The 23,786-nt window shown below is 45.1% G+C and overlaps 1 protein-coding gene across 1 annotated transcript in view; it reads left to right on the forward strand.

The window, feature by feature from the left end:
* Nucleotides 1-2,789: 2,789 nt before the first annotated feature.
* The window catches only part of NDUFV2 (NADH:ubiquinone oxidoreductase core subunit V2), a 45,384-nt gene continuing 24,387 nt past the window's right edge, over nt 2,790-23,786 (forward strand). The window contains exons 1-2 of the mRNA XM_014606659.3: nt 2,790-2,895; nt 13,000-13,065. Of these exons, the coding sequence (XP_014462145.1) occupies nt 2,854-2,895; nt 13,000-13,065 (108 nt within the window). The 5' untranslated portion in view covers nt 2,790-2,853. The remainder of the gene's footprint in view (nt 2,896-12,999; nt 13,066-23,786) is intronic.

Below are 23,786 nucleotides of genomic sequence, written 5' to 3' on the forward strand. Positions count from 1 at the left end.
TTCCATCCTATTCTCATCCACCCACCTCTGTAACCTGTCTAGATCTAGTTGGATTCTGTCCCTCCCCTCCAGTGTGCCCATTTCTCCCCACATCTTTGTGTCATCAGCAAATTTGGACAGCATGCTTTCCATGCCCACCTCCAAGTCGCTGATAAAGATGTTGAATAGCACAGGCCCGAGGACTGAGCCCTGGGGAACTCCACTATCCACATCCCTCCAGGTTGAAAACAACCCATCCACCACCACTCTCAGGGTGCGACCATTGAGCCAATTTGCCACCCATCTGACTGTGTGGGCATCAATACCACAGTCGCCTAGTTTTTTTAATGAGAATGGGGTGAGAAACAGTGTCAAAGGCCTTCTTGAAGTCCAAGTAGACGACATCCACCTCAATGCCTGCATCCAAGGACTTTGTGACCTGGTTGTAAAAGGAAACAAGGTTAGTCAGGCAGGATCTGCCCGCAGTGAACCCGTGTTGGTTGCCCCTGAATATTACCTCTCATGCTGGGCCCCCACAGATGTGTTTCTTGATAATTTTCTCAAAGGTCTTCCCAAGGACCGAGGTGAGACTATCTGGCCTATAGTTACCTGGGTCCTCCTTTCTCCCCTTCTTGTAAAGGGGGACCACATTGGCACTTTTCCAGTCCTCTGGGACTTGGCCAGAGTACCACGAGCGCTCATACAGCTGTGCCAGGGGCCCTGCTATGACTTCTGCCAATTCCCTCAGTACCCTCAGATGAAGAGCATCCAGACCTGCTGATTTATACACGTCCAGTCCCTCCAAGAGTTCCCTAACTAGATTGTCCCTGACCCTAGGCATGGCATCGTGTCCCCTGAGCCTGTCCGTACTCCTAGTGGAGGAATTGTCCTGGTCTCTGCTCAGAAATATGGAGGCAAAGAACTTGTTGAAGAGATCAGCTTTTTCCTTTGCTGCAATCACAAGATTGCCAAGCCTGTCCTGTAGGGACCCCACATTACCTGGTGCCTTCTTCTTACTCCCTATGCATTTGAAAAAGGACTTTTTGTTATCCTTAATTCTGGTCGCCAGCCCTAGTTCCATCACTGCCTTGGCCTTCCTAACTGCCTCCCTACAATCACGAGCAACGGAGGTGTAATCCTCCTTGGTGATTGCCCCTTGATTCCACTGATTGTATGCCACCCTTTTTGCCCTCAGGACCTCCTGGATGCCTTTTCTGAGCCAAGGGGGCTTTTTAGCACTCTTGCCCCCTTTGGTTCACGTTGGGACTGACTCCCTCTGTACTGCTTGGCAAGCTCATCCGCAGCCCTAATTAAAGGCTTGTCCTACTGCAGCCTCAAGTTGCTTCATTGGTGTAAAGAACAAACGTGGCAGTTAACAAAAAACGCCGTTTTCGATCCTCCGTATGCGTGTGTAGCTTATCCTGATTTCAAGCACAGGTAAACATCAATGGTAGAAACTGATTTAAAACAGTTGCACCAGACTAGCTACCCCTGGGACTAACCATCAATCAGTATACTTAACGCCTACGTTGGCTCTGCTTTCTATGAATGTTTCTATGAACTCAAGGGCGTTTCATAGAACAGTTGTTGAAAAAATAACTCTAATTTTTTTTTTAAGTATTATTAACATATTCTGGGCAAAATGCAAATGTATAAAGTAGAAGGCTCAATTTGGGTGTTTAATTCAGGATTTAGGGTAGATTTGCGCTGTATAGACTAATCAAAGTAGAGCTCTCTGTATAGCACGAGCTTGTGTGGGCTGATGCTCACATCAGATGCTATGAAAAGAAATTTTGTTCTATGTGTGTGGGTGTATGTATATATATGTGTATATATACACAGGTGTGCGAATGACATATGCCCCTGGCAGCTGGGGGTGGGCATGGTGGTGGCGGGAGTGCGACAGCAGTAAGTGGGGGAGCTCCCGCAGGCACTGCCGGCACTGTCAGCGGCAGGGGGCTGGGGGGGTGGTGAGCACTGAGCAAAGGTTGGTGACCACCCACATCTACCACCAGCATCATCAGTGGCAGCCAGCAGGGATCATGGACCGCAACCAATGCTGGCAGTGTTGGCGGTGGGGTGGCAAGTGGCAACTGCCTGCAGGAGTTGGCGCCTTTTTGCAGGAGGTGCACGTGCACCTGTGTGCACCCTCTACGCGTCACCCCCGCACACACAGCATGTGGGTATGTATTATGTATGTATATGTATACGTGTGTGTATTTATATACGTTTATCTATCTATATAATGTGTGTGCACCACATGTATATACTACACACCTGCACACACACACACGTGTGTGCATGCACACGCTGAAGCTGAGGAGACAGCAGGTGCGTGGTATACACGTGTGGCACAGCTCTAGCTCAGCTTTCCTCTCACAGCATCCCTGCACAGCGAGCCTGAGCTCCTGGACACTCTGCTGCGTTTACATAATGTCCTCTGGCCAGTCCATAAGCTGCCTCGAGCTCCGTAAGATTGTTCCCGAGCTCACGAGACACTGACTGAGCCGTCTCCGTCTCGCAGGTGCCGCCTTCCCCGCCCGCTCCCTCCCTGCCGGGCTCCTGCAACGCCCCCGGGCGGCGGGGGAGGCGTTGCTAGGTTACGACGGGCTCATAGGCGCCGGGACCGCACGAGCAGCCCCCCTCCCACGCAGGCGTGTCCAGCCGCGGCTTGGCCTGACGTCCATGACGCTGTGACTGAGGAGCCGCCACCCGTGCGCCCCCGCCTGGCGGGGCGGAGAGAGAGCAGCGCGCGCCCGCCTGCGCGGGCTCGCGCACGTACGCACGTACGCAGGTGCCGCTGGGGGCGCGCGCGCGCATGCGCCAACCGTTTGTCTCCTTGTTGCTGGCTCGGGGGTCGTTGACGCCGCCGCCATGTTGCTGTCAGCGCCGGTGCGGGCCGCCGCTGGTCTCTTGGTAAGGGAAGCCCGGGGCGGCCGGTAAGGGCGCGGGGGTCTTTGCCTCCTTCCCTCCCTCCCACGTCAGGGCTCTGCGCCGCCTGTAGGTCTGGTGCGCGAGGGGCAGATAGAGCGGGAAGCGGAGCAGCACGTCGGGGCGGGAGCAGGCGGGACAGGGTCGCATCCGGCACGGGCAGGGGAGCGGAGTGGCCATCCATGGGTGACACACCTGTCAAAAAGGTGGGCCCCCTGCTGGGTTTGATGCCCACGGGTGGAAAACCTTGATTTGTTTCGAACTTTGGCTTGTTTTTTTAACCTTTCCTTTTTTTTTTGTTAGTGGTCAGCGGTTTGGAGGATTAAAAAAATAACAAAAAACAACTCTACAAGAATTACTATTTCCTTGTCAGGGTATCCTAGAGCTGTAGGACAGTAAAGTGCTGGAACAGGCTCCCTGGAAAGGTTGTGAATTCTTCATCCTTGGAGGTTTTTAAGACCCGGGTGCACAAAGCCTTAGCTGGGATGATCTAGTTGGGGATGGTCCTGCCTGGAGCAGCGGTTGGATTAGATGGCCTCCTGGGGTCCCTTCCAACCCTCATTTTTCTATGATTCCAGCTAACGCTTAAGTGTGTTACCAGCGGGTCAAGGGAAGTGATTATTCTTTTCTATTCAGCACTGGTGAGGCCACATCTGTGTTCAGTTTTGGGCCTCCCCCTGCTACAGAAAGGATGTGGACAAGTTGAAGCTAGTCCGGGAGAGCAGCAAAAATGGTTTGGGGGCTGGGGACATATGACTTCTGAGGAAAGGCCAAGGGAACTGGGCTTATTTAGTCAGCAGAAGACATGACTGAGGCAGGATTTAATAGCAGCCTTCAACTACCTGAAGGAGGGTTCGAAAGAGGATGGAGCTAGTCTGTTCTCAGTGGTAGATGACGGAACAAGGCGCAAGGGTGTCAAGTTGCAGCAGGTGAGGTTTAAGTTGGATATTAGGAAAAACTTTCTCACTAGGAGGGTGGTAAAGCACTGGAACAGATTACGCAGAGAGGTTGTGGAATCTCCATCCTTGGTGGTTTTTAAGACCTGGCTACAAAGCCTTGGCTGGGATGATCTAGTTGGGGATGGTCCTGCTTTGGAAGGGGTTGGACCAGTTGACCTCCTGAGGTCTCTTCCAATCCTGCTTTCCCAGTGATTAAATGTATGTGTTTTTACGGCTTTGTATGTTTTAAGAGCTAAATAGTGTGATATAAAAAGTTATGTAGCTCTTTTTTGCTTTGGTTTCTTGTATTTGGTTTGTTAATTTTTACTACGTTATATTTTTCCCATATCACAAATGGTGTATGACTTGCTTCTCATTTTAAGTTTTCATTTCTGGCTGGACATTGGAATTCACTGGAGAGTTGTGTATAAGTAACCTTGTGTGTCTTGGATACACATGAAAAAATGTTTATCAGCATTTACCTAGAATTTAACCTCCATATGTTCCCATGGGGTAATTTCCTACCCCAGAACCATATTTTGTACAGTATTTTAAAGTTAATTGATTCTAAAAAAAATTATTTTTAGAACACTGTCACTGGCACCACAATGCACAATATCCCCAAAGAACAGCCAGCTTACATGAATGGTTTGCTCTCTGTGGATGAAAAACTGCCCAGGGTAACATATTACCTCAGTTGTTACCCCATATGGAAAAACACATTCACAACTTACCCCAAGCCCATGATAACGCATTGCGGTAACTTGTTACCCCCATGAATGCTACGTGCCCCCAGGGCTGGGGGGGATGGTGAGCTCCTGCAGGTGGTGGCAGCGCTGTCAGTGGTGGGAGCATGGCAGCGGCAAGCGGGGAGCTCTGGCAGGCATCTGCAGCGGGGGAGGGTGGCAACCACCCACAGACACTGTTGGTGGCGATGAGCAGTGACTGCCTGTAGATGCCACCAACAGTGTCACAGGGGGTGTACCGCCATGCTCAGGGGGTGCATGTGCACCTGTGTGTACCCCTTACGTGTTGCCATTGGTTACCCCAGTGCAATTTCTATATAAATGACAGACCTAGACCTGTTTGGCCACACTGGGTGGATGCATCTGAAAGGTCAGCATTCATACCTCATTCATGTTCACTTCAGGTATCCATGGTAACTAATGGATCCTCTACTCTGCTCTTGCCGAAGATGTGGCAATTCCTTTTGCTAACCACTTTGTTTACAGGCTGCAAGATCATCAAAACAGCTTGCTCTTTGCCAAAAAACCCCAAACACTTTGTCACACCCAAATCCACCTCTGTTCTCTTTTCTCATGGCAAAACTCTCTGTCTCACCTGCCCCTTTTATAACATACAAGCTAGTTTGCTTTGCCTTTGGAAGTGAGGACAAGGAGCAAAGGGACAGCAGACAAGAAATAGAACAACATCATACTGCAATACAGTGTACACTATGGAGTCCTCTTCAACGGTAAGGTCTTGACACCCACCCCCCACCGTTCCTGTTTTACCTGCTCTGAATAAGCCCCTGCATGTGTGGTTTCCAAACAGCATCCACCCACATTTGGCTTGCTTGTAAAGGGTGGATGCTAGTCTCTGGCTTCTGTGCCCAGGAGGTGAGGGTGCTACTTGCATTGCCATAAGGCAGGGCGGAATTGCTTCTGTGACAGCACAGCATTGCTTCTGTGATGGTTTTTGGACCAGGCTTGTCTTTGATTGTTATTTATACGTATTTGGCAATAATCAATTTTTTCTTTTTCTTCTGAAGTCCAGTATGAGAAGGCAGCGTATACTTAGTGGTGAAGCCTGTCTTGCACAGGTAACTGGGGATGACAGCGACACATCCACTGGTGAAATCTTATCCCAAGACAGTGAGGATGCTGACTTCATTTCAGACATGGGAGATTGTTCAGAGCAAGAAAACCATATGTCTATGGAAGTTTCATCCAGCTCATATGAGGAAGAATTGATGCTAGAACTAGAAGTGATGCCAGCACTTCCAGTGGGAAAGGGAAGAGGACTAGCCCAGGGCTGCCGTGGAACACTGAGAAGACCTGCAGCAGGACGTGGAGCAGAGTTACTGCCACCACCCACAGAAAACATTGCAGTTGATGGTACCTTTAGAGGAGGGAATGGCAGCGTGTGGAAAAAAAGTCCACAACTAATACATCATTGGAGAACAGCCAAAGACATAGTCCATGGAAGTGCTGGGCCGACAAGAGAAAGTAATAAAGACACTGGTGGAAACGTTCCACCTGTTTCTCTCACAAGATATCCTGACTGTTATTATAAGAGAAACAAACAGAGAGGCAGAAAGAAGATTCAGGGAGTGGAATCATAGCCATCCTGAAAATAGAAAGGAGTGGAAAAAACTAGATGAAACAGAGCTGAAAGCCTACATTGGCTTCCTACTGCTGAGTGGTCTATACCACAGTGATCATAAGGCACTGGAGGAGTTGTGGGAGCAACGCACTGGGTGTCCTTGCTTCCATGCCGCCATGAGTTTAAACCGATTCCTTCAAATCGCCAACTACCTGAGATTTGATAACAAACTGACGTGAGAAAAGGAGAGCTGTGGACAAGCTTGCTGCCTTCAGAGAGATTTGGACACAATTTGTGAAGCAGCTCAGGAAATGGTATATTCCAGGAATACACCTGACGCTTGATGAGCAGCTCATTGCATTTAGGGGTCGCTGTCCCTTCAGACAGTATACACCCAGCGATCACCAAATTTTCAAGCCATATTTGGCAGGGTGCTGTGGTGCAGCAACATCATTCCCCCTCTCTGGAGACATCTGCCTGGCCAAGCAACCAGAAGCTCCGCACCAAGGTAATCTTGTACCCAGGTCATTGAAAAACTGGTTCATTCCTGATATAAAATGGGAAGGAATATTGTGGGTGACAATTTCTTCACAAGTACTGACCTGGCAGAAAGACTGCGACAGCAGGACTTGACCTACGTGGGTACGATTAGGAAGAACAGGGCCAATATCCCAAATGAAATGCAGGCAAATTGAAGAAGGGATACTTTTTTTCATCCATTTTTACTTTTGATGGGGAACTCACCCTAGTTTCCTATGTTCCAAAGAAGTCCAAAGTTGTGCTGTTGCTGTCAAGTATGCACCATGAAAGCAAAGAAAGCTGGACATCTTCCATGACTACAATAAAAACAAGGGCGGGGTGGATAACCTTGACCATTTAGTCCGTATGACTACCTGCAGATGGAAAATCAACAGATGGCCAATGACACTATTTTTGAATATGTTGATGGTGGCTGCCATTGCCAGCCTCATCATTTGGCTAGGCCACAATGCAAACTGGAAGCAAAGATCACCTTTAAGAAGATGGCACTTTTTTTTGCAGGAGCTTGGAGAGCAGTTGATTGATGGACAAATAAAACAAAGAATGATGGATACATGTAATCTGTCTAAGTCCGTCAAGTCTGGTATGACTGCCTTAAATTACAAATTGCCACAACGCACCCGAGTAGAACCTGCAAGCATGAGTGGACGTTGTGCTTTTTGTCCAAGGACAGATGACCGCAAAACCCGGAAACGATGTGAAGATTATAAGCAATTTGCTTGTGTGCACCACAGTACATCACTGCTGCTTTGTGAGGAATGCAATATTTAGTTAAAACAGTTAGGAAATGTTTTTGAAATAATTGTTAGTTTGAAAACAGTGTGAATTGCAGACTTAGGAAATTGTTTATCCACGTTTTGAAACTCCAAAAATGTTTAAATTTGGTTCATAGCTCTAGTTAAATTATATTTTGGGTTTAAATACTCATAAATACTTTTTCAAACAAGCTGTATGTTTAATAAATAGTTTTTGGTACATTTATACTGTTGTCACTGGTTCCATTTTGTTCATGTGGTTGGAGTAACAAATTACCCTATGAAACCAACATTGTTGAATTGCAGGGTAACAAGTTACCCTATGAGAACAACAGCGGTTACGGTTTCATGAGAACGGATGAGGGTTAAAGCTAATTGATGTATTAGGCAAAAGAAACAGAGTCCATAAGGAGAGAACAGATCAGAATTTTTTTTTCAGGGCGCTATCCCCCAACATTTTTGAGTTAAAAGATTTTATCTTCTCCCCTTGTTTTTATTTACAGATTGAGAGGGGAAAACAGGCTTTCCTGCTTTTTTTAAGCCCATTGTGTTTCTTAACTTAGAGTGAACTTGTCAGTGAATAGAACTAGCTGAATAAATTGACGTGAAGAAAATATTCTCTTTCTATGTGCAGAAGAGGCTACTGCTGTTAAAAGCTGGCTATCACGTAGTGACTGCCTAAGTACAGCTTTTGTCCGGTTCAGTTATTAGACATTTATATAGAATATTGTCAGTAAGTTGCTGCTTGAATAGCTTGTATTTAACATAAATGATATTTAGAGGTGCACCAGTATATCGGTGGTGTATCAGATTGGCACTGATAAAAGGAAAATGAACATTATTGACAATCAGCTTTTTTGGCTGCTGTAGCTGATAACGTCACCGATAAATGTGGTCTGCATGCATGCAAGCATTAGTGGTTTTCTTTTGGTATTGTATTTTTGATCACTTATATCTATGGTTTGTATATCTCTTGAGAGAAATTTCTGTTCATCTGGCATATTTAAGCATTTGTTTTGTGGCATAGACCTTTGGCTTTTCTATAAAAATGATTGAGAATGTATACTTGTATTGGCTTCTCATATAGGAAACTTGTTGGTTAATTCCACTTGGTTCCCTTTGAACTTCAGCAGACTTAACATCATAAAACTTATTTTCTCCCTATGTATGATCTTAAAATCATTGAGGTATAGGATTGTTGTCTCTGTTTTCAAATAGAAAGTGTCTTGCTTTGATGGAATCAATGCTTTAACATTTATCTTGGGCTACTACAGGGACTTTAGGAAAAGATTCTTGGATTTTTCCAAACGTGACTAGGAGGAAAAAAAAACAGTTTTTAAATTCTTGCCATTATCAATATTTTCCTTTTGTCTGTTAGACTTCGTGGATACAAATCAATGATTTTTAAAAAAGATTTTTAAAATTTTAAATTGTATTGTTTTATTTTTATTTAAACTGTAATTTAACTGTAATATTCCTCTTTAAAAATAAATTAGCCTAAAATGAAATTTGATTTTAATACAGCATAGGCTAAAATATAAATTTAGTATAATCTATTAAAATAATTTAATATATTGAATCAGTGAGCCTGTACTAAAAACTTGAGGGTTAAAAGCTGATTTTCTTCTATATTAGAAAAGGGGTGAAGGCGGGATCTAACTTTTGAGGTAAACCTTTAAAAATATGGAAGAGTATTTCATATATTAGGGGCTTGACCCTGTTAGGGGATACAGGGCTTATACTATGGGTGGCAAAAGATCAGCAAAGTCATCACAGGTGTTGGAACCTAGCCTCTGACTCCTGCAGGCACCGTCCTGTGCGCTCTTTGATCAGGATTATCAAATGAGCACATCCTGATAGTCACATTAATTCCTGAACTCTGACTAGCTCTATGCTCAAATTATGAATATTTGAGTCTGTTCTGGAGGCTTATTCTTCAGCTCATGGAAACCAAGCATCCGCTCAGTAAAACCCTCTGCTTCTGAATGGTTCTGAGTACTCCAGTCAATATTCTTTCTTGGTCCCTTTGACATTTATGAGTTCTGAAAACTTGAAAGAAAGGGGGTAAAAATTTTCAAAACAGCCTAGGTAAAAAAAAAAAAAGACTCTAATTTAAAGAGAATAAGGCAGGTAGGAACTTAAGCGCAAATGACTTTCACCTAGGCATTTTAGAAAACTTTCCCACGGGTGAACTGTAATAATTATTCACTAACCACTGTTCATCCTTCTAATGCTATAACAGATAATATTAGTGTTTTAATAAATTAGTTGTTAATCTGCACCATATTATGATTTAAAAAAAAGTTTCTGTATCCAAAACATTGTTTTGTTTAATAAATCTGAAATGCTGGTTTGTATCTTTTAATTAAATTCAAGTTGCCATCTTAATGCAGCTTGATAGAAATATGAGCAAAAAGCGAATGATTTAGTGAATAAGAAATATATATTTCACCATTTTATAGCTTATTAAAATGTAGGATTTCTAACAATCCAAATATTTAAGCTATATATTTAAAAATGTAAAGCTTATCTGGTTTGTGTATCAAGGAAACTTATGTACTAAACCTACTGTAAAAGCTGTACTTAGTTGTAAATCAACATGTTTTAATTATTATATCAACCAATGAAAATATACAACGGGAAAGCTGATAAGAAGCAATTATTTAAATTGAGGTTTATGGCTTGCTGATTTAAAACAATCCACCCTGGCCAGAGTAGGCTGTGATTTTAAAATATTTTAGTTTCTTACTGCTGCTTTTTTATTTTTCCTTGCCTTTTCCTTAAAACTTCTCTATGTGGTCTCACCTTTTGGAAAAAAATACATTTGGGTGGGAATCACAATGTTTGGGTTTACAAAAGTTTGCAAAATACATTTACAAAAGTATTTTGATACTGAAAGTTGTAGTTAGACACCTGTTGGGATTTACAAAAGCACTTAAGTTAGGCAACAAAACCCCAGTGATCTTTCAGACTTGCGCACGTTTATTTCTCTTCTCTGTTGTCTTCCAAATTTGTTTGTGTTTTCCATTTTTATCTCCTCTAACTTCATTTTTAAATGGATACTTTACATTATGAGGAGAAGTTACTTTCTTCATAGTAGGCTGGTAGTGAGGCTCATATTTCAAGTCAGTATTTTTAGACTTTGGCCCGTTGAAATTTACCCACTTGAAATTCCACAAATGGGATCATGGAGTAAGATAATGGAAATCCAAAAACAGGTGTTCTTGTGAGACAATAAGGTGTCTTGGGTGTTTATTTTATATTTTACGGCCCCTTAAATGCATTTGACGTAGACATTTCAAATTTGAGTCAAAATGTCTGAGACACAAACTGTAATACCTTTTGTGTAGTTTTAACAGGGTTAGCTACACAGTCTTGCTTGCTCTTGTTTTGCAGTTGGGTATATAAGCTGAGCCTTATGCCATTATGGATACTCACTGAAGTTAGTGAAACTCTGTATGGGCACAAGATATGCCAATGTTTATCCTGTTGCAGCTTCAGGGATTTATTTAGCTTTGTGATTAGTCCTGTAGAGCCCAAAAGGACCATTCAGTTGTATAGCTGTTGGTTTGTGAAATGCAAGCAGCGGTGCTCCACCTTTGGGCCCTGCAGGCCAGATGAGGGGTACAGGGCCCATTTGTGTGCCATATTGGGCCCTAGGGGCCCCCTTCCCACCCCCTGCATGCCAGGTTGGGTCTTGGTGGTCTGGCATCAACCCTTCCTACCTCTTGTGTACTGGGATTGGGTCCCAGTGCCCTGGTGCTGCCCTCTCCTGCCCCCCACCCCATGTGCTGGGATTGGGTCTTGTAGGGCTGGCACCAACCCATCCTGCCCTCTCACCCCAACATGCCACATTGAGCCCTGGGGTCTGGGGCCATACGCCACCCCTGCATGACCCTGTGTGTTGTGACTGGGTGCTGGATCCAGTGTGCAGGGCCTGGGGCTCTCCATGGGTCTAGAGATTTGACTGCCCCCTCACCACCAAATTTATGGACCCGTGGGGAGCCCTGCGAATTGGATGACTTGGCACTGTGGGCCAGATCTGGCCTGCGGGCTCAAGATTGAGTACCCCTGATTTACAGGATCAGGTTGTCAGTCATTCTACATATGTCTTAAAGTATATGTGGCTGAGGTTTGTATATGAAGTATGTGTTTGAGGCATTGGTCAACTGTTTTTTTGGCAGCACATTGGAATGATCCAGCTAGAGCCCTAGCTGAGCTGGTACTAGGACCTGGCCACTGCTGCTGTTTCTTTCTGCTGGCCATCCACAACATGGCATAGGGACCTCCCACAGGGAGCTCCGGGCTGCAGCATGGTGTGACATGGATAAAGTTGTCCTCTGCCCATCTGCATTATGGCTTGGGCAAAGCTTTCTGGCTTCAGGATGGATCCAGTGGCTCTGTGGGCTGGATCTGGCCAACTGGCCATAGGTTGCCAACCCCTGTGTTAAGGCAATTAATTCTATATAAAACGTACTGTGGCTGATGAATACTTACATGCAAGAAGATGACATTGTGTTATGTTGTAAAGTAGTGGTGCCTGTATTTTTTGGATGAGTGAACCATTGCTACTTTCCTGCAGGCCACAGCCCCCCCCTTGTTTTTTGTATATATTATAACTATAAAGGTGATGTAAATAGGGGGGAGACCATTCTAAGTTGGTCTTCCCTCATACATTTTCATTTTGCTACCTGGAAGTGGAACTTTTCCTTTATGTATCCCACAACAAGAGGGGGCTTCATCACTCTGAACATATGCTGGAGGATGGTAGTGCTGTTCATTGCAGCTAAACTTCTCTATATGCATCCCAGCTAGGGGAAGAAGTGACATCTTCCCCATATATACACTTGACAAAGCTAAGAGAATTTCCTGTCCAGGAGCATCCACAATATCCATGCCTGAAAAAGGGAGTTAGCTATCCTTTCAAAGAATTTTTTTTCACCTTCTGCCCCAACAGATGAGGGGGCTACAACCTGACCTCATGACCTACTAAGGAGAGGAGCTGCCATCATAAACTCAGTCCCTTGAATATACATTTCACGTAGAGAAGGAGCCTGCTGCCCAAATACATCAATTTCTTACAATAGCTGTTTTCTCATGAGCTGAGGGAAATGTGGTATGTAAGGCAGAGAGAGGCTGCTGTGCTGTACCATGTGCAGGGGATGGGAAGAGAAAGTGGCGTGGCATCTTATTAGCACAGGACCTGATGAGATATGTGCATCAGTTGCTAACTACAGTTGGGAACTGTGGGTGTAAAATTCTGTTTTACAAATTTAAAGGATTCGCTTCCTAAACTTACCTGAAATGATTGTGGGTTAAATGAACAAGGATACTCTCCTAATAATATTAGGAGAAGCTTTGAATGTTGCTTATTGTTTCACTAGAGAACAAGGAAGAAAACAAATTGTTCATTTGTCGGTATTTGATAGTAAGTATTTGATCCATAATTAAAGGCATTACTGAAAGCAATGTATGGCAATTGTATAAATTTTGCATGTATTTTTAATACTCTATAAAAAATGTATTTGTAGGTGAGACAAATCCGCGGCTTGCATAAAACAGTTGCGCGTAGTGGAGCCGGTGGAGCCTTGTTTGTGGTAAGTAATTTTGCACAAGATTGTTCTTCCCCCACCCAACAGAAAAGGGAATTTAAGTTGAGAATTGAGTGAATATCTAAACTTTTGATTGTCAAAAACTTTTTCCTAGAGTGCCATAGACATTCACGAAGAAGCAAATGTTTTCATTAGATTCCAATGCTCAATGTGTGTGGGGGTAGTGGGTTTGAAAAATCATTTTCTTGTCACCCATTTATTTCCGTAAATAGTTGATGCCACTAGTTTTTAATGAGAATTAAGGTGATAGATAATTCTAGAAGTTGAAACAGTAGAGTATTCCAACCTTAATTGTTACTGAAAATGCTGTAAGCAGAAATAAATAAATAGCATTATTTGGCATTTAGTAAAGAGGAAATAATGTGTTATAAAAGAGTGATTCAGACTCAGTGTTACATTACTGCCTGGTGTACATGCACTGTGATGCTTGCATTCTTGGTTGCACGGTGTACCAGCCTCTCAGGGTGAAGGATTCCTATTCATCCTGGTGATTAGGGCACTCTCTTAGGAAGTCATAGAATCATAGAAGTAGGGTTGGAAGGGACCTTGTAGATCTTCAAGTCCGACCCCCTGCCTGGGCAGGAGAGAAACTGGGCTCAAGTGACCCCAGCCATGTAGCCATCGAGCCGCTTCTTAAAGACCCCCAGAGTAGGAGCCAGCACCATTTCCCTTGGAAGTTGGTTCCAGATCCTAGCCACCCTAACTGTGAAGTAGTTTCTACGGATGTCTAATTTGAACCTACTCTCCAACAACTTGTGGCTGTTATTTCTTGTTATCCCAGGGGGCGCTGGGGGAAAAAAGGTCTCCCCCAAACCCTTCTGGTCCCCCCTAGTGAGTTTATATACGGTCACAAGGTCCCCCCTCAGCCTTCTCTTGTGAAGGCTGAGGGGGGACCTTAATAGCTGTTGACATACCATATTTACCTGAATTCAAGAGGACTGAATTTAAGACGACCCCCCCAATAATTAGATTCTATACATATAAAAACTGTTATAATTTGTTATAAGTTTCCATATATAGAATACATGTATAGAATTTTTTTTGGGGGGGGGGGTCATCTTAAATTTCTATTCCCCCCCCCCCAGCCGCTGGCCCTATGGGCTAGACTCCCCTATCACTTGTTCCCTTGCCCCTTGTCTCCCTTGTGCCTATCCCTCTCACTCCCTACCTCTCTGCTCCCCCATGTAGCTTCCCTGCTCCCCATGCCTGCCTCTACCTCCACTCTCTGCCCACTCCCCTTTTACCTTCTGTTGTGCCCAGCCTAGCTAGGCAGAAGTGGCAACAGCTCACAGCTTAGCAGGGTGGGTCAGGGCTAGAGGGACCAGAGCTGGAGCAGAAGGTAAAGGGGGAGAGGACAGTTGGGGGGAAGATTGCAGGGGGTGGGGGGCAGGTTGCAGGGGGCCTGGCACAGGGACAGGAGGTGCAGGGCAGGCACAGACATGGGGGCCAGGGGGGAAGGCTGCAAGTTCTCCCCCATGAGGGGGAGACCTTTTGGGGGGTTTGAAGCAATATGGTAAATCTCTCAGGATGCAAGGGGCCTAGAACAGAGGCAGGCAGTTATTTCAGCTGGAGGGTCACTTTACTACTTTTGGTAAGCTGTCAAGGGCTGCATGGGTAGCCCCACCCCTTGACAGTTGCCCTATCCCCTGGTTGCCATCTTGTTGTCAGAAGTCCTGCCCCCTAATCCCTGCCCTATGCCACCAGAAGTCCCTCCCTTTGCCCCTGGAAATAGTCCTTTTGGGAGGGGGTACTATGGCCTTGGAACTGGAAGGTACACTCTGTCACGTGGTCTGTGTCGGGTAGGCAACATTTTTTGGCTGGAGCACCAATGTCTATGTGTACAATGTCTATCTTGTAAGGTGCTGGAGTGCCGGCATGCCAAAAAAGACTGGGGGAGGGGATATGTGGCAGGATGCACTGCATATTAATATAGTTAATAATCATAGGTATTTTTTTATGGTAAATACCAGGTTTTCTAAAAATTCTAAACCTGGTGACAGTACATAAAATTTCATAGCGGGGGAAAAGGGAGAGAAGAGAGTGGGGAGAGTGATGGGAGAGGCTTTGGGGTGTTCCTTGCTCATCCTCTGTGCACGCTGGGCACAGCGTGAGTAGGCGAGTGGGCTGTGGCAGGAGCCCCCAGAGCTCTGGGAACAGCTGTGCAAAGCTGTGCACTTACCACTGCCAGTCTGGCCTGTTCGGTCCCGAGTGTCACACGGTTCAGCCACCGCTTCTCCTCACTGGTGCCAACTCAGCCGGGCCCATCACATCCTGGGCGGCATGCAGGGAAGCAGTGGCTGGGCCGGCTTTGCTGTGTGCTGCTTGGGACGGGATGGGCCCGGCCAGGTCGGAGAAGTAGCAGCTGAGCCAGATGATCCGTGTACTGCTTCTTCGCATGCTGCTTGGCACAGGCTCAGCCACGGCTTTGTCTCTTTGGTGCCAACCCAGCCAGGCCCAGCCTGTCCTGAGTGGTATGGGGAAGTGGCACGCAGCTCACCTGGATCAGCTGCCACTTCTCCTCACCAGTGCTGACCTGGCCAGGCCCATCGTGTCCCAAGTGGCATGCAGCAAAGCCAGCCCAGCTGCTGCTTCCCTGCGTACCACTCAGGATACGATGGGCCCAGCCAAGTTGGCACCGGCGAGGAGAAGTGGTAGCTGAGCTGGTCCCGAGTGGCACACGGCTCAGCTGCCACTTGTTTGCTGGTGCTCACCCAGCCTGTCCCAACCCGAGCAGCATGAAGCAAAGCTGGCCCAGCTGCTGTGTCCCTGTGTACCACTCAGGATGGGCAGGGCTCGGCCGGGAGGGCACCAGCCAGGAGAAGTGGTGGTTGAGCTTGGGACCAGCTGGCAGAGGTAAGGGAAGGAACAGCTGAGCTGTGTGCTGCTCCAGCCGGGCCAAGCTGGTTCTGAGCTGCACTTGGCTAAGCTGGCTGGGCCTCTACTTCTCGCCAGTGCCGACCTGGTTAGGCCTGTCCTGTCCCATCCCGAGTGGCACACAGCAAAACCAGCCCAGCTGCTGCTTTGCCGCATGCTGCTCAGGACAAGATGGGACAGGCCTGGCCAAGTTGGCACCAGTGAGGAGGAGCAGCTGAGTAGTGCGTGCTCCCACCACTCCCTACAGCCCCTGCTGCTTGCAGCACTGCTCCTGAGGGCCCCCGCCACTCCCTGTGTGGGTGGGATGGGGAGTGGGGGTGGGCTGGAGCCGGGCTGGCCTTTCTGCTCAGTCACAGGCTCCTGCTGGGTCCTGCTGCTGTTGGCTGCCTATCGTCTTTGACAGGCAGCAAGGGGCAGGTAAAAATTAATTTTCTAAGATTTGTAGAGGCTCTATGGGCTGGATAGAATGGGCTTGTGGGCTGGATGCAGCCCGTGGGCCGTATTTTGCTTGCCCATGGCCTAGAACCTCAGTCTCCCAATTTGTGGGTAAGTACTCTTACTATTGACGTAGTATATAAAATGTGGACAGTGGCATCTTCTCTTGTTGCAAAAAGAATGATTCCATTTTTTAACAAGAATACTTGTTAGGCATCTGGTTTCATGAGTGGACTGTGGGCTGTCGAGTCCAAATAGGTGGAGGTGCCTCCATTGCAGCCTAGATTTAGCCTAAGCTGTGGAGATCAGAATTCCTCTGTCCTCAGTATTTCGTGTTGGCTGGCTCTAAGCAGCACCCTGCTCAAAATGTAGGTATTTTGGATCATCCTTCTGAGGTGTTTACCTCTACAGAGCTTAGGGTACTTAATTCTTGGTTATGGATTTTTCTGGAGACCAGGTTCCTAGATTTGTTTTGCAGTGCTGAACGTGTAGGTAACTAGGGTCAGAGCCAAAAGGATGTAAGTTCCTGAATGACATGTCAGTATTCTCACTTTCCTTTTCTGCTTCTCTTGCTTTATGGTGTTGAAGGTCAATAAAGTTTCATTATTGAAAAGAAAAGGGATCATTCTGGAGCAAATCTAACTTTACTTCCAGTGTTATAGTTCTAGTTTTATGTCGGTTTCAATATAAAATGATTGGTTCTTATATTCCTGTGCATGATTTTATGATGCCATGTTGTTTTGTACTTGTTGCATTTCCAGTTTAAAGACTGCTTTTTTTTTTTTCTTTTTAATCCTGTGGACTCTACAGGATTGGTTTGAAGACATGAAGGGACATATTCAAGCTAATATAGTTTGTTTGTTTTTTTAATGGATTAAAAATAGCTTTGGATGCAGCACATGCTTTTGTGCCCTATTGCAGACTTTTGTTTTACAGTCATGCTTGCCTGTTTTAAGTGTTTCTTGTCTCATTCTATAAGGTTAGTGTAGACTAGCTGGAATGATTGGTGCTGTTGGTTATAACCTGGATTCTGCTTTTAACCTGCACTAGAAAGTGGCCCACTTCATAGTGTACATGCAAACTGTGTTCAGGTGCTGATAATCATTGGGTGCCCTCTTTCAATTAGTCTGCCCAGAATGACAGACGAAGTGTACCACAGACCACTAGGAAAGAATCATAAACTAGTTAATCTTGTTGCTCCAGAAAGAATCATGGGATATATCCCTCAAAGCTGTAGTGATGCATAGGGAAATACAGCATCGGTGACACGGTGTAGTAGAAGTGCACCGCTATATTGGTTGCATATCCAATCAACAATGATAAAAGGAAAATTAACTTTATCAGCTATCAGGTTTTTTTGGTCAGCGTAGCTGATAATGTCACCGATAAATATGATATGCCTTCTGGCCAAGGCCTCTGAACACTACGTGCATGCATGCAGCCACATGCATGCACGTGGCCAGGAATGCAGCTGGGCAGCATGAAGAGCAGTGCCCTGCAGGTAAGTCTGTGGAAGAGAAGAGACGTAGGAGGGGAAGGTTTTGGGGGGAAGCAGATTAAAGCCCCCATGGTGAAGGAGGGAGTGGGGCAGGGGCTGGGGGCACTGCCTAGCCAGGGCAGTAAATGGGACCTAGCGCCAGGGTAGGGAGCAGATTGGAGCCCTGGGTGGCTCTTTTGGTGGGGGGGAGGGGGGAGGGGAGTGGGCAGAGGGCAGAGGATGTGGCTCCCCACTGCTGTGAATACTCCCTAGAGGGCATGGGGGAGGCATGTGCTTCCCCCAGATTTGTGCATGGGGCAGATGCAGGCTGTTTGCTGTGGGCTTAGGGCTCTCCACTCTGCTGCCTTTCCCTTGGGAGCCCTGTGCTGGCTACATGCCCCCTGCCCACATGGCAGCAGAGGGGGCAGCAAGTTGTCTCCTGCTGGGTGGGCAGGGGGCATGCGGTCAGCGCAGGCCGCTGGGGCAAAGGCAGCAGGGCAGAGAGCCCCAAGGTCAGAGCCAGCAGCCTGCATCCATCTTCGCTCTGCTCAGCTCCATTCCATTTAAAAGTGTCCCTGCACTTAAAAATGGTGACAGTGGCGGCACTTGAACTCAAGCTCATTCAATTAACTTGTGTTCAAGTGCCCCAACCACCATTTTTAAGTTCTAAGACACTGATCCACTGGACAAGCTGCCTGTGGCTCTGTCCCACTCCCTGCCCCACGTCCCATTCACCACCCTGGCTAGGCAGTGCCCCCAGCCCCTGCCCCACTCTTTCCCTCACCATGGGGTCCTCAATCTGCCCCACCGCCCCCCATACCCCTTCCCTTCCATAGGCTTATCTACAGGGAGCTGTTCTCCACGCTGCCTAGCTGCACTCCTGTAAATTGGTTATCAGATTGGTATTGGCTGATACGGCTAGTTAATAACCGGCTATCAGTATCGGCCAAGAAAATTTTTATTGATAAACCCCTAGACAAAAGGGAGAAGGACCATAAAGCATTCATCTTTTCTGTGCATGTAGATGGTTGTCCTTAGGTCAGCGGTTCCCAAACGCCGACAGATTGCGCACCACCAATTTAAAACAATGCAACCTTAAGTTACACCAGCAAATTTTTGTCAAATAAAGTAATTGTAATAAATCTGTTAATGCATACCACTGACAGGTTGTCTGCGTACCACTCATGGTACCCGTACCACAGATTGGGAGCCACTGACTTAGGTGGTAGTCAGTAAATAGGTTGGCTCAGGTGTTAGTCAACAAGGGTAGCAAGGGAGACTTGCTGAAGTGCTCCATCCAGCACATAAGGCACGGTTGCTGTCAGCAGTAAATCCAGTCTGGCTCTCCAGACTGTTCTGCCTAGAAAGGGGCAGAAATGAGCCTTTGTTTTAAAGAGTTAAACTAGTAAGCATAAATCTAAGGCAGATGGTACCTTTTTATAAAATACAGACAAATCCTGCGCAGCCCTGGATGGAGAACAGGTCTGGATGAAAAACTCTCAGACTTCACACAGATGCTTTCTTTCACCCCCAAAACATTAGCAACAATTACTCATACTGGAAGTTGAAGAAGCCAACAAAATAGAAAAATTTCTGCTGTTCACCTACCTGGTCTGTATCCTCTAATATGATTGCTCCAACCTCTGCTGCATAGACCTGTGCTTAGACAGTGACAGTGGGTCATTATTTCCTGCACACTTATGTGTATTTCTGTCTGCTTGAGGAATCTCAATAAATAGCAGTTGTTCCAGAAAAAGTTGAGCTTTTATAAATCGAACTGACTTCTTTGGAAAAACAAATTTAAGATTAGTAACAAGAATTAACTGAGTCACAGAAGCATATAAGACAAGAAAACAAGCAAAAATAAAATACAAATAAAAAGTCATACAGGTTTGAGGAAACATTAATATATGGAAATAGATCCATGATACATCATACAGGTTTGAGGAAACATTAATATATGGAAATAGATCCATGATGCACAAATGTATCTGGTGTACCCGTGAGAAATGACACAACTGTATCATGACAGTTGATACTCTGTAAGAAATCTGTGAATAATTAAATGATCATATTCCTGTATCTGAGAACACATCAACTATTTTTACAAAAGTCCCTTCTTTCATTTCATCTTCTAGTGAACTGGAAAACAAAATGAGAATTATTTTAATGGTAGGTGCTATTAGATAATTCAGCAGTGATATATAATCTTACAATATTAATGAAGGGAGAATGTAAATATTATTAAGACATACAATCATTAAGTTAAGCAGTATATAGCAGACAACTTTATTCGTGATAATCCAAATCAGTTGTAACAGCACTAGCCTACAGTTACAGGTGAAATCACCATAGTCATAGTTGTGACAGATACAAAGGTATTAGACAGGCAAAGCTCCAGGCTTAGGTAGGTTGCTCATGCAAATATAAAAGTAATTTGCAAGTCACCTATCACCCAGCACTTTGCTACTGAGCAATGAGTGTTAAAGCCAGCTGAGCACCATTTTTAGTCCATCTTGCAGCAGTGCTGCAGCCTCTGCTTCAGTTCTGATGTCTCTTATTGGTGAATCCCTTTTCGATAATTTTCCTGGTTGAATCCCTTTTTATTCTTTTCCTGGTTTACAATAACATTTCTGTATTATCTTTTCCTGAGAGATTTTTGTTTACAGTGAAGCACATATACTTTGTAGGATGTATATTACAGGTAATTTTTGATACAGACCTTCCTTATCTGCATATGAGCCTTGTAGATTGGGACTGGTATGTATGTTTGTGTGATGCTTCATTTATTAGGTAGTTACATACTTTGTGTGGAATTTTCAAAAACAACTAGATTACTAAAGAGAGAAGACCCAGTGAAAGTCAGTGAGGCTTGTTCTCCTAAATTATTTAAGTGCTTTTGAAACATCCATTTTGGACTAGTTTGGGGTTTTTTTTAACCATTAGAACCTGAAACCCACAGAGACCATGATAAAGGGTGTATCATTCACAAAGAACACTTGGCTAAATAATGCGTCTTGATGTCAGATGGAAGCACACATTGAGATCTATGAGAAAAGGTGTCAAAGGTTTTGAAACAAGATCATTGTAGCTAGTTAAAGCTTCTTACATAGGAGACTTTTTCATTGAAAATTGTTTTGTCAAAATTTATGCCTATATGGGAAAATGTCATTTTTTCCTCAGCTGTCAGCATTCAGGTTGATATTTGAATTTGAAACTTCAATTTTAGTTTTCTTGTTATGAGATTTTTGCCTTTTTTTTAGGGTATTATGTGTGTTTTCCTTTTGAATAACATTTCAACTTCCTGTTCTTATTGGGAATTGTAGCCAATCAAAAAATAGAATCTCTGGTTTCACAACCAGACCTAAGGATCTTGTAGTTAACTTGGTTAGTAATGTGCACGTCTTAAGGATTTTGCAAAAATGTTAGATATTTTTAGTTTAAGAATACTAGAGTTCATACAGTATGTATTAAAGACAGGAGGAATGCTGCCACATGGTCAGATTTTTGTTCTTCAAACTAGAAATAATAATTTACTTTAAATCAGAGGTGTCAAAAGATATGGCTCTGGGGCTGGATCTGGCTGGCAGAGTCCTATTAGCTGGCCCCCGGTGCTACTTGTGAGTCTTGGAGTTGACCCACAGGCAGCATGCAAGGAGGCCTCACGGCCCTATGTGCTGCACGTAGAGCTTGCTCCAGGACTGTGCCACAGCATGCATGCATCAGCTCAATGAAGGATCCAGTGGCACAGACAGCTGTCACATGTAGTGTCCACACTGGCTGCTCCAAAACATAAGCAGGATCTGGCATGCAGGCCTGGTTTGTGCATCCGTTCCAGCCTGTGGACCAGTCCCACATGACTTATCCAAACCATGGAGCCAGATGCATTTAACACCCCATTCTTTAACTGTTTAAAATAAAGGATGACCTATTTTGTTTAAAAGAGAATTTAAAGTTTTAACAATCTTTTATAGCTAATGCTAAGTTGCCCAGAAGATTTTATTTTAAGATGCTTCCAAACTCATGTTTTGAAATATTGAAACTATTTCCTTATTAAAAATGTGCACTCATTACTTTATGACCCAGGAATGCAATTTATATAGGGATGGGTATGTGTTCCTGTTGAACTCTCTTGACTTAAATGAGGCTGTACTTGAGTGCAGGGATCAGCCCACAAACTCAGATGCCAGCTCAAGGCCTTAGAGATAAATCTACTACATCTGGAGAAGTATCCTTCTTGATTTAGAGAGATGTTAAACAAAAAGAAAAGTTACAAAAAGGAGAAATAACCTACAGATTGGAGGGCTATTTTGTGATTTTTAGAGTTAGCGGTTAAGAAAATGTAAACTACACTATTAACTTAAAATCTTGTTAGTTGATGTCATTAATGTATACTTCGGATGTTAGAATGCAATTATTACTGCATTTACCTGAGGTTTTTTCCACCTGCCAGCATTGGGGAAAAAGCCCCTTGTCTTATTTTTTTTTTATATATCAGACCTCTCCCCCCTCCCTGTTAAATATATTATCTGTCATTAAACTGCTGCTGGAAGCATCATGTGCTCAGTCATGGAAACCAGTTATGAAGTTGACTGAATGCAACCCATGCTCAACAAGCCTAGAAAACACATGGCCCATACTGGATGGAAGCATTAATGGAACCTTTTTTTTGTGTGTTTCTTAAAAACAAAACAAACCTCTGTCTCTCTGTCTCTCTCTTCCCCCCCTCCATATGTATATGTATGTGTAGATAGAGGTATACAGATATATATCTAGATATAGATCTATAGACAGTTATATATTTATAGCTATAACTATACTTTTAACAAGCTGTCTTGTGACGGCAGGTTCCCTGGACAGTCCGAAACATACTTTAACAGCTACACCATTCTTAGTCCTGTTACAAAGACCACTCCAACCACCATCACCTTTAAACTATCACAGATACAGATAGGACAACTTCAGCCCCTTGCCCCTTCCTTCTCATCTCCCCTGCCTGTTTGTCTAGTCCTGTCAGCCCCCTGCCCCTTCCTTCTCATCTCCCCTGCCTGTTTGTCTAGTCCTGGGTACCTGGCACAAGCCTAGGTTAGTGCAACCCATCCAAGTAAGTTATAGTGCCTGTTGTGCTCAGTCCCCCTCAGCACTAGTTCTTTTTCAATTAATGGTGAACCACTATATCATAGTATCATAGTGCCTAGGGTCAGAAGGGACCTAAACAGATTGTCAGGTTCGACCCCCTGCACCAGGCAGGAATGGGTGCCGGGGTCATATCACCCCAGCCAAATATCTGTCCAGCCTCTTCTTGAAGACTCCCAAGGTAAAAGAGACAGTACCACCTCACTTGGGAGCCCATTCCAGAGCCTGGCAGCCCTAACTGTAAAGTAATGTCCAGCCTGAATTTTCTCTCTAACAATTTGTGGCCGTTATTCCTAGTAACCCTGGGTGGTGCCCAGGGGAACAGAGTCTCCCCCAGTTCTCACTGGTCCCCCCTGGTGAGTTTGTAAACGGCCACCAGATCCCCTCTCAGCCTTCTCTTGTGGAAGCTGAATAGGTTCAGGCCCTTTAGCCTCTCTTCATAGGGCCTGCCCCACTGCCCCTGGACCATGTGAGTCGCCCTCCTCTGAACCCTCTCAAGGTTAGCCACATCTCTCTTGCAGTGCGGTGCCTAGAACTGGACGCAGTACTCCAGCTGTGGCTTGACCAGTGCTGCATAGAGGGGAAGGATCACCTCCCTCTACCTGCTTGTGATGCATCTATAGATGCACCATAAGGTATGGTTAGCCTTATTGACCACTTCCTCACATTGGTGACTCATATTCATCCTGGAGTCAACTATGACTCCAAGATCCTGTTCTGCCACCAAATATCAAATACATTTGACTTTCTTTTCACTTGTGCAGCTGAGCTGTGCCTTTTTTTC

Source organism: Alligator mississippiensis, chromosome 3 (genome assembly GCF_030867095.1).
Source record: "Alligator mississippiensis isolate rAllMis1 chromosome 3, rAllMis1, whole genome shotgun sequence".
Taxonomy (NCBI): Eukaryota; Metazoa; Chordata; order Crocodylia; family Alligatoridae; genus Alligator; species Alligator mississippiensis.